The 16,958-nt window shown below is 37.1% G+C and overlaps 1 protein-coding gene across 1 annotated transcript in view; it reads left to right on the top strand.

The window, feature by feature from the left end:
- LOC140154778 (uncharacterized) overlaps positions 1–16,958 on the top strand; it is a 134,803-nt gene that overhangs the window by 113,236 nt on the left and 4,609 nt on the right. The window contains 21 exon segments of the mRNA XM_072177345.1: positions 284–428; positions 2,013–2,164; positions 2,402–2,580; positions 3,330–3,459; positions 3,614–3,806; positions 4,912–5,117; positions 5,314–5,497; positions 5,690–5,860; positions 6,117–6,327; positions 6,543–6,622; positions 6,954–7,076; positions 7,229–7,379; positions 7,946–8,088; positions 9,025–9,110; positions 9,323–9,506; positions 10,030–10,203; positions 12,184–12,329; positions 12,466–12,717; positions 13,041–13,206; positions 14,697–14,810; positions 16,358–16,591. Of these exon segments, the coding sequence (XP_072033446.1) occupies positions 284–428; positions 2,013–2,164; positions 2,402–2,580; positions 3,330–3,459; positions 3,614–3,806; positions 4,912–5,117; positions 5,314–5,497; positions 5,690–5,860; positions 6,117–6,327; positions 6,543–6,622; positions 6,954–7,076; positions 7,229–7,379; positions 7,946–8,088; positions 9,025–9,110; positions 9,323–9,506; positions 10,030–10,203; positions 12,184–12,329; positions 12,466–12,717; positions 13,041–13,206; positions 14,697–14,810; positions 16,358–16,591 (3,424 nt within the window).

The following is a 16,958-nucleotide window of genomic DNA, read 5'->3' on the forward strand; positions in this document are numbered from 1 at the left end:
CCGGGGGTGCCAAGTGACTTTTCTCCTTTCCCTTCCGATAGCAAAAATACCACGGGTAAGGTTAGGGTTAAGGCAGTTTTTTGTCGCGCGCATCTATGTGGCGTCTTTAAGCACGTGTGTGTGTACGCCAGCGCTTTGAGCGAACACTAGCGATTTGTAGCTACGCCCAATGCAATGCGCACTGACGTCACTACCACACCAGGGTGGAAAATGCTTTAGCCACAAAATCCATCGTATAAGAGTGTGACTGTATTTCATGTTTCTTACTTCCTATTATGTTCAGTCTGAATGCTGGTGTAATTGTACGGAGTATTTGCCACCTGAAGACACTGATTTCATCGAAACCGATCCCTATAAACCTTTTGTTGAAATGAACGTAGAAGATCACCTGATACCACGCACGGCTTGTGGGTTTCAGCTACATCCAGGTTTGCACGATTAACATTTCTTAATTAATTGATAGCTTGTAAATACCTCGAGTTATTACAAGGAGATGAGTATAATTATTATTCATACAAGTAGATAAAGAGTTGAATGTTTTCCCAAGTTGGAATCGCGTCTTTAGCAGATAGTAATACTGTGATACTATCTTGTTTTGTCCAGAATGAGAACAGTTGTTTTTGATATGTGAGTGACACAATGACGTCATAGAAGGATTTTATGTCACCAAGCTGCGTATAAATAGAAAAATAATGCCCCTCTCGATGATAAGGATGTTTATGAAAAGCTGAACATAGACGTTACAAAATACATGTAATAACATCAAAATATTTCTCAAGGATAAAGGTGTCAGTGACTCTAAACCCTACTGGGAGTAGTATCCACAGTCTGTTGCGTGCCAACGTTTTATAGGCTAATCTAAATCCATAAACCAACATTTAGACCAATAATTTCACGCATCGGATCGATCACGAGCTTGCGCATCTTGAGTCCGGGGTTAACTTCTCCTCTTATTGGCAAGACTGAGTATCACATTACCTACACTAATCTTTTGTTGAGAGTATTCGCGATCTGAATATGAAATCTGATGTTTATCCTTTGATGTGTTTGTACTTCTTATTTCCATCACAGTTGTCAATACACTTTTAAAAAAATGACCCCAGCTGATCCCAGCGGCGTAGCTGCCGTGGGGGGGCAGGGGGGGCAATAATGAAGGGGAGGCAATTGCCGATTTGGGCAATTGCCGATTTGCCCCCGCCCCTAGTGCAAGGAAAAAGAGGAAAAGGAGGAGAAAGAGGAAAAAGAGAGGAGAGAGGAGAGGAGGGGCAGAGATGGAGAATCCATACGATATATGCAATATCATACGATTATTATCAATAAGCCTGGCAAAATGTGTCTATTTGGGCCCCGCCCCTTCCCCCAAGTGCAGGAAAAATTGGTGGATTTGGGCCCCCGCCCCATACAGGCTTGCCCCCCCTGGAAAAAATCCCAGCTACGCCGCTGGCTGACCCTCACTTATATTGCAACCCTCTTACGTTTTTTCAATGGGCGTAATAAAACGCTATTGTTTACTTCCAAATGACTTAAGCTGATCCGTCCTTTGCGCTCATAGTGATAACACGGGGGTGCGGCTGATCATCAAAGTTGACCACAAGAAAGGGTCGTCCGCCGTAGGTTTCTACAGCAACATCCATGGATTTCATCTTGCCATTGTGAAATTATATTGAGGGATATGGACTTGGTAGTTAGGTTAAAATAGACATGTCCTTTCATATTAAGAACCTCCTGCAGGCTTTGACATAGCAGAAGGTGCTACGAAAATCAACTTCATAAACAGGCAGAATTCAAAAAATGTCGATAACCAACTGATGCCTGGGAGGAGGGTACGTGCAACATAATAACATATTTCTGTGACGCAATTCTGACGTCATGACGTCATCATTAGGCGAAATAGTATCACAGCTTCTTCATCTGCTGAAGACGCTAGTCAATATGGTGAAAACATTCCAGGCAAGCAGAAGTGTATAGTTTTGAGGTTAAACTCCTTACTCATTGTATTATTTAATTAACAGATGGTGATGATTCAGAGGCAACAGTTTGGTGTCGTTACTTCAGGGATGAATACGTAAAAATTCAAAGGACGTTTCCCATCGACTTTGACCCTTCTGATGAGTGGCACACTTACACTCTAGAGATTGTGGTCTATCCAACAGGATCTGAACAGGTAAAAAGTCAATCCTGAATCAGTGCGGTAATCAGTAAATCAGTACGGTAAATCAGTACGGTATTCTTCAGAACCATCAATAGATTAAGGTTTTCTTGTCGATTGTATTTTTAATATTGAACATATAAATATCCACTCTTTTGTTTATCTTCCTTTGTAATGGGTTGTATACTGCTAATGTAAGTTAAGTCTGTCATTCCTCGTTTATCGATATCCTGTTCACGTCGACTTTCCTAGGATCAATGGGAACTGAGACTTCTAATTGACGATGTTTTGTTGACCAGTCTTGATGGCATTCCTGAGTTGTCAACATCAGCGAATTTCGTGATTCATGTATGGAACAAAGATAATATAGTAACTAACCTTCCAGATCCATTATACCCGCCAAATGCAGTAGCTTACTTCAGAAACCTCAGGTTTGTAATTTCGTACACGTTGATGACGTTTGCCGTGTTGGTATCCAGCTTTGTGTATGTAATAATAAGGGACTGTGCAATAATTATGAGCCCTGGAGAGGGTTTTTTTGGGGGGGGAGATTTTTTGGGAAGCCGAGGGGGGGGGGCAAGCAATTTTAGCGCACATTTACGGAACACCTTTTAAATAACACGCCTTAAGAAAACACTACAGAAACGTTCAAATATACAAAATTTACAAAAGTTTGCAAATATGAACCAAAAAATTTGGCAAAGGAGGGGGGTGGGCTAAGATTTTTTGGCGCGCCGATAGGGGGAGCGAACAATTTTTGACGAGCAATTTGACAATTTCCCCCCCCCCCCGGCTCGTAATTATTGCACAGCTCCTAATGGCTTATAGCCATCTAATGGCTAATAGCCATTCATTGATTTTAATCAGATTGATTGCAAAAGAGTTTATATAGCAAGTAGATTTATTTCATAAAATTATAACACCTACATAAAAACCCTAATACACTTATCACCTTAAAATGCAATTGCTCCTGTGTGGGCAATATTGCGCGAAAGTCCAATCTGAAAAAAATGTTCGTTTGGTGAAACGCGGTCTTTGTTAACCAAAAAACGGCCTTGATCGTCTTCAATTTTAACCGTTCTTTTTGTTTGGCATTATTTACCGAATGGGTGCAGTCTGGCAGTACAATGAATGATAAGTATTTTCAAATTTACATTATGATTCCTTGCTTGTTTAACAGAGCTCCTCCTGCAATTAACCAACCGTGTCGATATGGAGAGCAGTTCCGTGCGAGGGGAAGTCCTATCATTACCTATATGGCGGGAGTAGGTACTGCTCCAGGCGAGACGGACCTTGTGCCATTTCAAGAGGTACACTGTAAGAAAAAATGTACTCAAGACACTAAATAAACATGAATGTGAGAAGAATCAGCAAAATGGTAATGAATAAAAAATAATTAACAATCCATAGCCTATTTTGTAAATGCAAGCATCGGAAATTAATGATAGTATTTATTTTCATTAGTTTCTTCGTCCGTGCATTCCGTGTTTCCAAGGCCAATCCGTATGTCAGCGATACCAGTGTTCAGATGAATGCCGTGTCACAGGAGTTACGCCTTTCACTTTCACTTTACATAACATAACATTGCCAGAAGGAAGTGTTGAATACGTAAATGATACCACAGGAACAACTGCCACAGCAGAATACTTTGTCACAGGTAAAATAAGCCAGTAATTTATAAGTTGACATAACGGGAAATCATTTCATGAAGCATTTTCAAAATTGACACTTCCTATTGACCCTGTAATTAATATGATCAATCAAATGTTCCATTGTCCGTAACTAGGTTTATCAAGAATATCCACTTGTATTTGATATGTTTATCCATTGCACTACAGTCTGCAAAATAATTAAGGTACCACTTATTTTAACACCTGTATATCCTAAACAAAGACATTATGTCGTAATTAGAACCAGAAGCTAATAGCTGCATCTTTTAGCTCGGATTTAGTGCCTCATTCGTTAAAATCGGTCAACTAATAAAGCCATAATTATCCAAATCCCAAGGAAGATGTAAATTCAAAAGTTGCAGTTTTGCTCTAATACATGCCATAGCATGATATTGATTTGTACACTAAGCGTTCTCGAACAAGAGAACAAGCGCTGTGCTTTCCATTGCACATTAAAACTAGCGTCGTGCTTTCATTGATTAGAACATGAAAGTGCAACTTTTGATTCCGTTACTTCCTTAGGTTTTAATTCACCATTTCTTTAAATCACAACCAAATTCAACAAGTGAGGTCTTAAATCAGAGCTATAGGGTACAGGTATTGGCTGCTGGTATTAAATTTGACATCTTTGTTTAGGATTATACAGGGGTGAATATAACTGGTGCCATAATTATTTGGCTCACTGTAGATATGCATTGCAAATGTATCTATGTGGCATACACAGAAAAGAAATATCGTATCGTATTATAGAAAATACTGATGATAATCTCTTCAAATATTTGGGCACCAGACTTTAGAATTCCCCTAAGAATAATTATCAACTTGCATCATGATTTTTGTGTACAATAAGTTGCGTTCCTTAATGTACACGTGGAAACTGAAAAAATGATCTTACTAACTCTAGATATCAATTTTAAATCATGCAAAATGATGAATGTAGAACTAGCTGGGGAACCCATAAACTCCCGGGCATAAACCTTATGTCGTTATGAACTCACAAATCATTGGCCAGCACAAGGACACCCTTTGACACTATTTTAGCTACATATGTATTCACTAAAACTCTCTTTGATAAACTTTGATTAACGTCAGTTCAAGCCGTAGCTGGAAACGGTAAAGTAGCCGTAGCATCATCGAATGGAGTCAACATGGACATCACCCCACCAAGATTGGATTACTACTTTTATCTAGATGTTACTCAGTCCGGTTTGTTGCAACAGGCACCAACCAAATTCCAGGCATCCAGTAATACAATACGAGCGTTTTGGGGATTCGTTGATGACGAAAGTGAAATTCAGGTAGTTTCGATTTAAAATGTTCCTTGTTTTTCAATAAAATTCTTATTTAAAATAAAATATTTACTTGATCGTAAAGGGCATCATTTCATTATTATTATTATTATTATTATTATTATTATTATTATTATTATTATTATTATTATTATTATTATTATTATTATTATTATTGTTATTATTATTATTTTTCTTTCTTTAGGCATACTATTGGGCCATAGGATCATCACCTGGTTCTACAAACCTTCAAGATTTTGAATTTGTAGGTCTTAATCAAACCAACACGAATAGCAGTTTCGAAGGACTACTACTTGACAATCAAACGTATTACGTCACAGTTATAGCCCGCAATGGAGCCGGATTAGAAACTATTTCTGAATTTGACGGTAAATAGATTATCGTGCAAATTGAAAAGGTCTACGACCATGAAGTCTTAAAATTACAACAACAAAAACAATAATTTTAATAATCCTACATGCAATATCCGCCTAGTGCCCATCCATGAACAACCTTTGAACAATCTTTGACAATTACCTCTAAAATTGTTATTGTCTTCTCCAATCACATTATTTCTACAGGTGTGACCGTGCTTTTAACACCTCCTCCTCCAGATGGCGTGAATTCAACTGTTCTGTTTAATGAACCGTTTGATAAGGAGGTCTTCCCATCGGATGCCAAGCAGACTACTAACCCAAGTGCCACCGGAGCATGCTGGACTAAAGCTGACGATGAAAGTGTTTCAAGATATGGTATTATCTACAGAATTATTATTACTTATACCAGCAATGGTTAAATCACAACTATAAGCCTATAGTCCAATGTTTGAGCATAACTATGTAGTACTAATCGAAATAAGATATAAGAACCGCGCAATACTTTCATGTTTTTCTTTTCTGTATTGTTTTTATTTTATTCTTCATGGTCGTGAGTTTGTGCTGTGCTGTGCTGGATGTTATGTTTGAAGGTATATACCTCGCTAAATTCTTTTTCTGTATCGCTTTTCAGACTATTGTGTGGGAAGTTCACCAGGCGAAGATGATATTGTCCAATGCATAGCAGTGAGCAATTCTTCTGGATGTGCTATGATTATTAATGGTAAAATAGAGGTGACATCTGATGAGTATGGTCAAGCATCATACAACCTCTCAGACTTTATACCACCTGATGGAAATGGAACATTTTACATGGGAAGCAGGTTCAATATGGAACCAGGAAAGTAAGACAATGGAGGACATCTCCTCTAGATGATCTATATAAAAGGAACATCATGTACTACTAATATTATACTGTAAAAATTGATGATCCTACAATTATGTTAAGTTATATGGTGACTTTTTGTTAATTTAGCGCTCTGGTGGAACGCCGTCCTTGCTTAATTTGTAATTACATTTGAATAACGTTGTTCTAAGGTTCTGTGTAATATTGTTTCAGATGCTTATACACAACATTGAAAGTTTGCAATGAAGCTTCTTTGTGTACAGTCTTGTCAACAGGAACGGTAACAATAATACGTAAGTTATGCATAGTTTGTTATCTCATAACCAGCGATGATATCAGAACAATCCTGCCATCTCCACCAATCTTAACACTATACAAAAGCATTTTGCAGAAGTAATTGTTTGTTGATGTCACTGTATCATACATCCCTTGCGCTTTTTGTGAGTTACTCCTCCCCAACCTGAACTTATTGTGCACACTTTTTGCTCCCTTTAACCAGGGTCGACAATTACCTTTTTCATATTAAAACATGAAATGCTCCCCATTACTCCCGTGTTCTGGTGTGTTTATGATGACCTTAAAATATTAACCTCAATATTAAAATAATTTCCTCCCCAAACCAAGTTGACGGCGATGAGATAATAACATCTACTAATGGAAGTGATATCATGGTCGAGTCATCTGGCGCCAGACGTCGTAAAAGGCAAGCCGAGGATGACTTTGAACTATCAATTGAAACTTCAGGAGGTAATATATTAACCAAACTAAAATCTTATCCTATCCAGATGATTTTGATTGTGGTACAATATTATTGATGAATATTTTTAATACAAGTTTGCATTAAGTACTCAGTAGCTGAAAAGGGTGAAGATTTATCTACTTTTTGTAATTTTGTTCAGGTCTTCATCCAGGTGGCTCTGTTTTGTTTGGATTCCTTGATGGCGATAGAGCCAAACAAGATTTCACCTCTGATGCATCGATGAAGTATCGCTCATATATCACAGACCACCTGGCAATCGAACTTCAAACGGAAAGAATTCTTAGAGGAAGGTATGATGATGAATAGAATTTGAGCCAAACCCAAAATAAGATTAGGTAAACTTGCTACCTTTGTGTTACATAGCATTTACCTACAGATCTCATTTGAAGTGGTTCATCCTCCTGAAAGAGTGTGTGGGAGTTATCTGATCTGTAAATGACCTTTATGTATCTTATGTATTTATTAACTTGGTTTAGAGGTCTGGGAGTTCATTTAGACATTTTGTACTAGATTCAAATTTTTAATGGGGTTTAAGATATGAGCTCCTCTCCCTAAATCGTCTCCGCCTAATCCACAACCACCCTTGGCAACTTTTATTTCAAGCGTCATCAAAAAATAATTTAAAAAAATTAAAGCTGAATATTGTACATGACTAACAGCGAATAAACTTGCTTCAATAAATTTTAGACCTAAATAAATCTTCTAAGTGAAGGAATACTAAAGAAATGTTTTGAAATCCATGTTGCACATCAAAATATAACAAAACCAACTTTTTGGGGTACTCCGGTATATGACACAGGACCATTAATCGGTTATTTAAACTTCTTCATGTTGTTTATTTGTTTTCTCATAAAAGGATTAAGAAAGTTTATGAGATATCATTCTTCCTTGGTAGTCTTGGACAGATTGAATTACAAGGTCCCTTAATGATCAATATTACATTTGAAACTTGGGACAACTCGACAGATGAAGTGCCATTACTTCTGTACTGGGATTATGGTAAGTAGCTCAAAGAAAAATGACAGCGACCTTCATCAAACCCTATACATTATTTAAACATGTTAAAGAGACACTAAGCCAAATAAGAAACTTATAATTTTTCACAAGGTCATATCTTAAAATCCTGTGCGTCAACATGATCAAAATTACACACAGGATTACTTCAATACTGTACTCTAAACACATGTCAGTAACCAAGCAGTTGGCCAATTGACACAACAGCAAAATGCACTGAATAAGCCCCGTTCCACACTATTCCACTTACTCTTTGGAAATTTCTCATCTGTGTAAGAATCTTATACGCATTCTTACAGACTTTTTATGCTGGGTGCATACTATTGGGCTGTGAATGTTTTCCAGGAAGCTGTACAATGTCTGAATTTTGCTCTTGTGTCAGTTGCACAACTGCTTGGTTACTGACATGTGTTTAGATCAGAGTATTGAAGTAATCATGTGTGTTATTTTGGTTCATTGTGATGCACAGACTTTTAAAATATGACCTTATTTTTATAAGTTTCTTTTTGGCTTAGTGTATTTACTAATGCAGCCCTTTTAACATTAAAATGTTTCCAGTGAAGTATTATTGTCCCCATCTGGCGCGTTCGGAAGCATGTAACATAAATGGAGTCTTTGGGTAAGAGATGTACCTTTGGACCTAGGTTTTAGTTATTAGGTGAGAACATAATTATGAGTGACTGTCACAAACAGTCCCGACGAAACTTATTCTTAATGGCTTAAATCAGTATTGATGTTTACAAACAAGTTGAAACAATATTGAAATAATACGGGAATAGGTGGATTGAATGACGGAGCAAACAAAAAATAATGGGGATGTTTGGATAACAACCGAGGAATCCAGCATATACGCCTTACCTCCAATATTGAAGTACACTCTCACCGGATATTTGTGTGCTGTATTCTTATTTATGTTTTCAGAGTCTTCTCGGTGGCTTGATGCTGGCAAGACGTGCAGTAATACAGGGACAAGTTACGATGAGTCTATGCGTAGAATTTCGGTTTGGGTCAGTGATAAAATCTACCTTATATAAATGTTCACCATAAACAACAGCTCCTTTGTCTCGCGTATGCCTTATTCGCCGCTTTGACTACTTTATTTCATCTTGTATTTTGGTTTGATTGTCTAAATATGTTACTTAATATCATTATAGTGTTCATCATAACATAAGGTTTCCATTAGTCTCTATGAGAATCCTCTTTCGTGTTATTTTTCTAGGTCTGCGCTACCAGAAATAGCGTGTTCGAGTCATCTCGCGATCGTTCTCGTCGTGCTGTTGATGAAAGTGCTTATTTTAGTCAGGAAACACAGTTTGCTGTGGCTGCTATATCTCCGAACATTGTAAATGAGAGCCCTTATTTCGTCAATCTTGTTTCATCTCTTACCGTTGATGAAGATAAGGGTAAGGGACATTCGCCAGTGATGTTTCTTTTTTTAGCGGGGTTCGTGTTTAAATTAGTTCTTGAAAATGTTTACCACATTTGATCAGGCCGAGATCGCATGCAATGCACAATATCACCAAGGACTCATGATCATAAGATATAAAATTTACTTCCCATATATTCCAAATTATTGCATGTTCACATCAATGGCCGAAGGTCATTAACAAGTGTTGAACATATTTTATGAACTTATTTAGTTCCCCCAAAAGGATTGCTTTTCTGTATCGCTCACTCAGAGATGAACAGTTTACCAGTTGGTCAAAATAGGCAGGTACAGTACAGAGATCCAGATCAGGATTCAGTTACCAGAGGAACTTGTTCAGTCCAGCTTCCACCAAAATATTATCGCCTGACACATTTAGTAGTCAGAAGTTGACAGTAAGTTGCTAACAGATGTCATGCTGATTATGGACAGAGTATCATTGAATATGATGAAAAAATATTTACGAGATATGTAACGTAATTATTCTTATCGTTCAACAGGGAAATTAGAGTATCGATTACGAGCAGAGGACCCAGACGGTGATGGACTTAGATTTGTTCTGGATCATGCCAAAGGTCGCCCAAGACTAGGTATTGCTAGTGTATCCATCGATGGGCTGTTGACTTATACACCATGCAAAGACTGCAACGGAGAGGATATCGTCAATATTGCTGGTAAGAGCTTACATGCTATTTTTCCATAGCCCTGGATTAAATAGGGAATATCGATGCTAAGCAATACGCCCGAAAAATATTGACATTTAAAGCATTTAAGATTTAAAGTATTTTGTATAAACTTGGATCGCTCACTAACCACAGTCTTCAGGAATATATTTTATCCCGTGAAATAATAAAGAACAAACACACACACATTTGTGTGGAAGACGCCAACTAGAAAAACCGATTGTCAGCCGTGCTCTATGTTTTGGCTATATTTATTGCCATATCTTGGCCATCAAAATCGGCATTAAATTGGCTGAAATATTACCGATTAATAAATCCAATTGGCAACAATCTGTATTATAATTTGCATTGTAAGGATGACCGACATTGTAACAAAAGAATAAGAATGCGACGCATATTAGCAAGTCAGGTTAAATGGTTTATGGAATGATGTGGGGTCGTAGTGGTCAGCGACAACCTGTAAAGAGTGCTGAGGCGCACTATAAATGCCTGCGCTTTATTTTAAACAATAAGATGCTTCTCTTTTTCATTGTAAAAGGGCAAGTTCCATAATCACATTTATGGAAATATAGTTATGCATATGTATATACAGTAAGGCAAAAAAGTTGTGTTGTATTCACACCTGTATATCCTAAACAAAGACAAAGATGTCAAAATTTAAACAAACAACCAATACCTGAATCTTTAGCTCAGATTCAAGACCTTATTTGTTGAAATCGGTTGAGAATGAAAGAAACGGTGATCTAAAACCAACTGAAGAGACGAAATTAAAAGTTGCACTTTTGTGTTCTAATCAATGGAAGCATGACGCTAGTTTTAACGTGCTAATCAATGGAAGCACGGCGCCGGTTTCCATGTTCGCGAATAGCACATGCAATGGAGGAAACTGCAACTTTTAAATTGGCACCTTCCTTGGGGTTTTGGATCGTCGTGCCTTTATTTCTTAAACAATTTCAACGAATGAGGTCTTAATTTCGAGCCAAAAACACAGCTATTGGCTGCTGGTTTTAATTATGACATATCTGTCTTTGTTCAGGATATATAAGGTGTAAACATAACTGGTACCTTAATTTTTTGGCTTACTGTATTATACATTGTCTCTTTTTCTGTAACGTGAATTGTGGCGCTCTTTTCGAATGACTGGAAGATCATGATCAATACTTACCAAAGCACCACCTGGCCCGAAATACCTTTTCCTCCTTTATTTCTTCAAAGAAGAAAGGAATGACAATAATGCTAAGGCAGGATAGCAGCAGAACTCTATCTGGACATTTAGAATGTGTATGAACACGATTATGAAAGAAATTTGCAAATTGGGTTTTGGGATTAGGTAACTCAATCGGTAATTTGTCAGGCAATTTAACCTCGATTATGCTCGAATTCGACTGTGTGGTGGTGGCCACGACATGGCTATAACACATATAAAAATATACGACGATAAGCGATTGCTTTAAGGGGGTACTACACCCCTGTGGTAATTTGTGACTATTTTTGCATTTTTCTCAAAAAATAATGACACACTGGTAACAAAAGTTATGTATATTATTGGGGCAAGGAAAGCAATTATTACACTGAAATTTCAGTGACTCAAGACAAGCGGTTCAGTATATATGATAGGAAATGAGGTACATCCTAGCGGTACCTCATTTCTTATCATAAATAACGAACCGCTTGTCTTGGGTCACTGAAATTCCAGTGTAGTAATTGGATTCCTTGCCCCTATAATATACATAAATTAGTTTTTGAGAAAAATGCAAAAATAGACACAAATTTAATGAGGGGTGTAGTACCCCCTTAAGTGTTGTTCTTCCCCAATACTAAATGTTTCGGTTTTTGGACACACGTTATAGACACGCGTAAGGTATCGATCTTTTTAGAGTGCTTATCAAATTACGCGTGGTATAGTTTAGTTTATTTAGGGAACGATGAAAAGGTCTTGTCGCAATCGTGTGGTTTTGCTTTATTTTACAGTGGAAGAAGTCCAGAGTGACGCAGGCATTACATCAACCTCGACTCAAGCTAGTATCACTGTGCTAGTGAGATCGGTCAATGACAATCCGTTTGCTTTTGTAGCACATAGAGGGCAAATCGGTAGTACACTCGCTCGATCTGCAAAGGTAAAGTTGTGTCCATCCAATCCTTACAGTGTTAATTAGTTTATTAAGCTCCCTCTTTTAGCTGTTTTAAAACATAGAGCTACATTGTTTACGAGATAACAGTAATTCAGTTAAGTTTGATGTTTTATTGATTTAGTTTGCAGTGGGACAAAATACTAGATCTATCATAGCGTACGTTCCTCTAATGGCAGCACTAGGCGCATATGATGTGGATAGCAGTGATGTGCTCACTTTTGTAATTGATGCCCCTGTAAATGGAGAAATAATGTTCAGTGATGAAGATAGAACTGTACCAATTAATGCAGAGAATTGCAACAATGGCAGTGAAACAGTGAAATCCTTTGATGAACGTGTTGTTCCTTGCGGACTTGTACTGTCTCGAGATAAGGTATGCAATGGGTTAAAACAGGAAGAAGAAGCCGAAGAAATCGTCGACGACGAAGAAGAAGAAGGGGGGAAACATGCCCCAATGTATCAACATTTTACATAGAATATGCTCTAGTTAAAATGTTGATGTCTTGTGGGCACAAATTTAAATCGGGTATCGTTGAAAAATGATTCATAAAAGATAACCGGTAAATTCTAATTTTTTCACAAAACACACGGTAACTAATGAATATAGTATTCACATTAATGTATAAAAATAAGAAGTCCGCCCTATAATTATTAATAATTCACAACTTAGTAGGAACCTTTCTACTTTTATTGCAGAATCATCTAAGCTGGGTGATGGTGAACTTCACGTACACACCACACATGAATTTTGTTGGAGAAGACTCGTTTAGATTCCTTGCACACGACCAAGACGGTGCCATGTCACAATCAATGATAGTGTATATTGATGTTTACGAACCGTGTCGTACAAAAGATTGTTTCTGTAAGAGTTTATACCACCAGCTTAATAAATAAGGCAGCAGTTCGTAAATCTTGACCGTTGATGCGCTCAAGCTAGCAAAATGAGTCTGCAGAATCAAAAGTCAGTTTTCCGGTTCATTTTTCAGAGCCATGTTCAAAGTGTGTGTCGATTTCAAAAATCAAGGTAGCCAAAATGACCCGTTAATGACCCCAATGATATTTCTTTTAATTTGAGATATCGGTGACGGCAAATGATGCAGAAAAAAGCAAATTCTGAAACAAAAAAGGCACATGACAATAACCTTATTCAACATGTTCAATCATGGTGAGTGCCGCGGATCCTGGATAATGTAACTTGACCATATGGACGGGAAGTGTAAATTCATGACATGAATGATGTGTACAAACCAACATGGTTGCAACTTTTTAATTTGTACCTTCCATCGGCTTTAGTTTCATAACTTGGCTATTTCTGCACCATTTGCCGTCATTGATATCTCAAATTTAAGAAAACAACATTGGGGTCATCATGTTTTCCTTGATAATTGAATCAACCCTCACTTTTGTAAGGTCATGACTTATTAACTGCTACCTTATATTATTGTGCTGACTGTATGTAGTCCTTCAACATTCAAATTTGTCATATTTTGTTCAAGTTTTGTCTATAATCGTTTGTTCTTCAATGGAACAGATCTGCTAAAAGAGGACAAAATGGTCATTGTACGATGTTGAATGACAATTATATGGATTTTACTGCGAATAATTGATAAATAGAATAGGTTTCTCATTGTCTTGAGTTAGGCATGGTCTAGGATTTTAAGCAGATACTTTATGGAGTGGTCGTATATGAAATTATAGTTATACTGAACCATATAATATGAAAGCGGCAAGAACATGCTAACAATTGAAGTGGAATATTATGTCATTATTTATTTACACCTCATGATCGTGAGCCAGCTGAGTTTTATAAGCTGCCATTGTTCGTAAATCGTTCAGTAAAAACAAATTCCTAAATGTACATTTAAGTACGAAAGATGTCGTCTTTAATTTGATACCTCATATTATTTTGTTGACATTTAACAAGAAACGACGGAGATATCAGGCCTGAAAAGCCCCTTATCGTCCTTAAATCAAAAGTGATACTTTTAGTTAACATTAGTTTTGGTTTTTCCAAAATATATACACCTTTACGCACAAGGAAATTTAATTAACGAGGAAGAATTTGTTATTTAATTTTCATGAAATGATACTGGCTATTGTCCTTATCGACTTATAAATTGGTACGTTTGGATGTTTGAGTCATATGTATGGATGTTTGAGTCATTTAAACTGCCGTAAGGCTCATTGCGTAAGGCTCAAGACGTAAGGCTCATTGCAACTTTTCTAATATAACCCACTACACCCAACAGATATGTTTTAAGCATTTAATTTGAGAGTTCTTACGTTATTACTATGCTACTTGTGGCAGTTGATTGAGCCAATTTCAACATGTGTCTACTTTTACATTTACAGCTGTCTTCAATTTGGAGACCGCCTACTACAAACAGATGTATGTGGATGAAGGGGAAGAATTTGTTACAATAACTGTTAACAGGACAGGATACGTAGATACTCCAGGTGTTGTGGGTAAGAATAAAAGGTTTAAAAATGCTTGTGTATATGAGATACTAATTTATTATTCCTAAGTGACTCGTGTGCTTTCGACTGAGAGTAGTCCAGTAGTCAATGTACTTAAACATAAAACTACTTTGCGTATTTTTCTTACGTATTTTTACCATTGGCTATTTCGTTGATTATAATAATTACGTATTTTGTAAAAATAACTGTGTATTAACCGAATTTAACGTCACATATTGATGCGTCTAATGCACAATCCCCAGGAACAAGTGAAAGAATTGTCGAGAAAAATAATACACACAAAAAGGGATAAAATTACTTTAGGGGATGTCATTTTCTTCGGCAGGGGGGTCATGAATATGACCCCCCATGACCCCCCCTTCCGCCTATACAGACTCAAGACAAATTATTCATCGGCAGAAGTGAGGCGCGGAGCGCGCCCAAATTTTAGAGCGGAGTGCGCGAAACGCGTTAAAAATTTCTATCGTAAGTGCAAAAATCTTGCAGTATACTAGTAACTAACGATTGTGCGCACACTTTGTTTTTTTAGTTTTGGTCTCAAAATTCTATGACCCCCAGTATATTCCCCGAAGAAAAAATGACAGCCCCTTATCAATTTTAGCTATAACTTTTCACAAAAATGTCGGACTACACGAGCAACATGAGCAAGTAAATGCCGGGAGTAAATGCTTCCAACTCCAAGGAAAATAACTGAATCACGTAACACGCATGTGCTCGAGAACACTGCGCATTTTGTCAAGTGCAATTAAAGGTGTGTGGTAAGATTTGGTTTGTTATATTGTGTTTTGTAAATCACATCGAGAACTTTACCACATTAATCTGATTACCAAGGTTTGAGTTAAATTGCACAGGCTGGTTTGATTTTAGAAGCAAAAACGTCTTTCACAACGATCTGTAGAAAGTTATGGGTGGTGAAAACCATGAAGTATGAGTTTTCATGTTTTCGTTCAAAACATATAAACGGAATATACACTATGCAAAAAAAGTACCGTTACACTTGAAAAAGTCTCCATGATTTCAAAACCAAAAGGGTATGAAGCAAATCAATACAATCGCTGAATGCAGCATTTCATACTGCGAATGTTGACACCTCATTTGTTGCTCTGTAAGTTACAAGTATTTCAATTTTTAAGTGTCGGATAGAAGTTGCAGTTGCCCCTATACAACAGTGCAAATACAATAAATACGCTATAATCATAACGAAACATTTTTCTTCACTCAGTGATAACTTTTATTGAACATTTTTATTTCAATCTCATTCTATTCTTGTTTTCATGGATTCGTTCTTTACATGTTTATTCTCAAACTTCAATTTATCCTTCAATATTTAGTGTGTCCTCCATCACTGTTCACAAGTGCTGCAATGCGACGTCGTATGCTTTTAATGAGGTGTACATTTCCTCTTCAATGGTCAAATTCTGTTTCACTTTCCCAAAAACATGCGGAACAAACACAGATTTAGTAAATTATTAAAAAGGCATTCATTCACAACATTCCAAATTGATCCATTTTAATGTCACTTTGATTATATCAAGTTTTGGACGTGAGACAGGGTTCAGCCATGATTGGAAGCGATTTTAAGGGTGACCAGATGACATTACATTTTACAAGTGGAGAATCCCGCGTCAGTACTCAAATTGATATCGTGAATGATGATGAGCCAGAAGACAAAGAAGAATTCTTCGTATCCCTAAATGTTCTTGAAGGAGGAATAGCTGGTCTAGCAAATGAGATAACAGTTACAATATTTGATGATGACGTAATAGATGGTAAGTAATGGTGATGTCGCAGTTTAGAATTTGAGATGTAATTATTTCTGCTTTTAATCAAAATCTACATAATGCAACTTTATTTCTTTTTTACGTGACAATCATTTTGAAATCTGAGCATTTCTCAAACTACGCCCATTCGACCTAATAACTCAAGATCAATATCTAGGTCAAACATTTTTTTATTTATATCAAAGGTCCCGCTCTTAATTAAAATAGATTATAACATCCGTACCTAGGTAAAGGTAAAGGATGCGAACCTGTATATAAACAGTGAACGGAGTGCCCATCTCTCTTTCATTGGGCGAGACTCATCCATGTAATGTTGCTGTAGGGGGTCGCTACACCTCCTCCACAGCGAGACTGT

Source organism: Amphiura filiformis, chromosome 6, assembly GCF_039555335.1.
Source record: "Amphiura filiformis chromosome 6, Afil_fr2py, whole genome shotgun sequence".
NCBI classification, from domain to species: Eukaryota; Metazoa; Echinodermata; class Ophiuroidea; order Amphilepidida; family Amphiuridae; genus Amphiura; species Amphiura filiformis.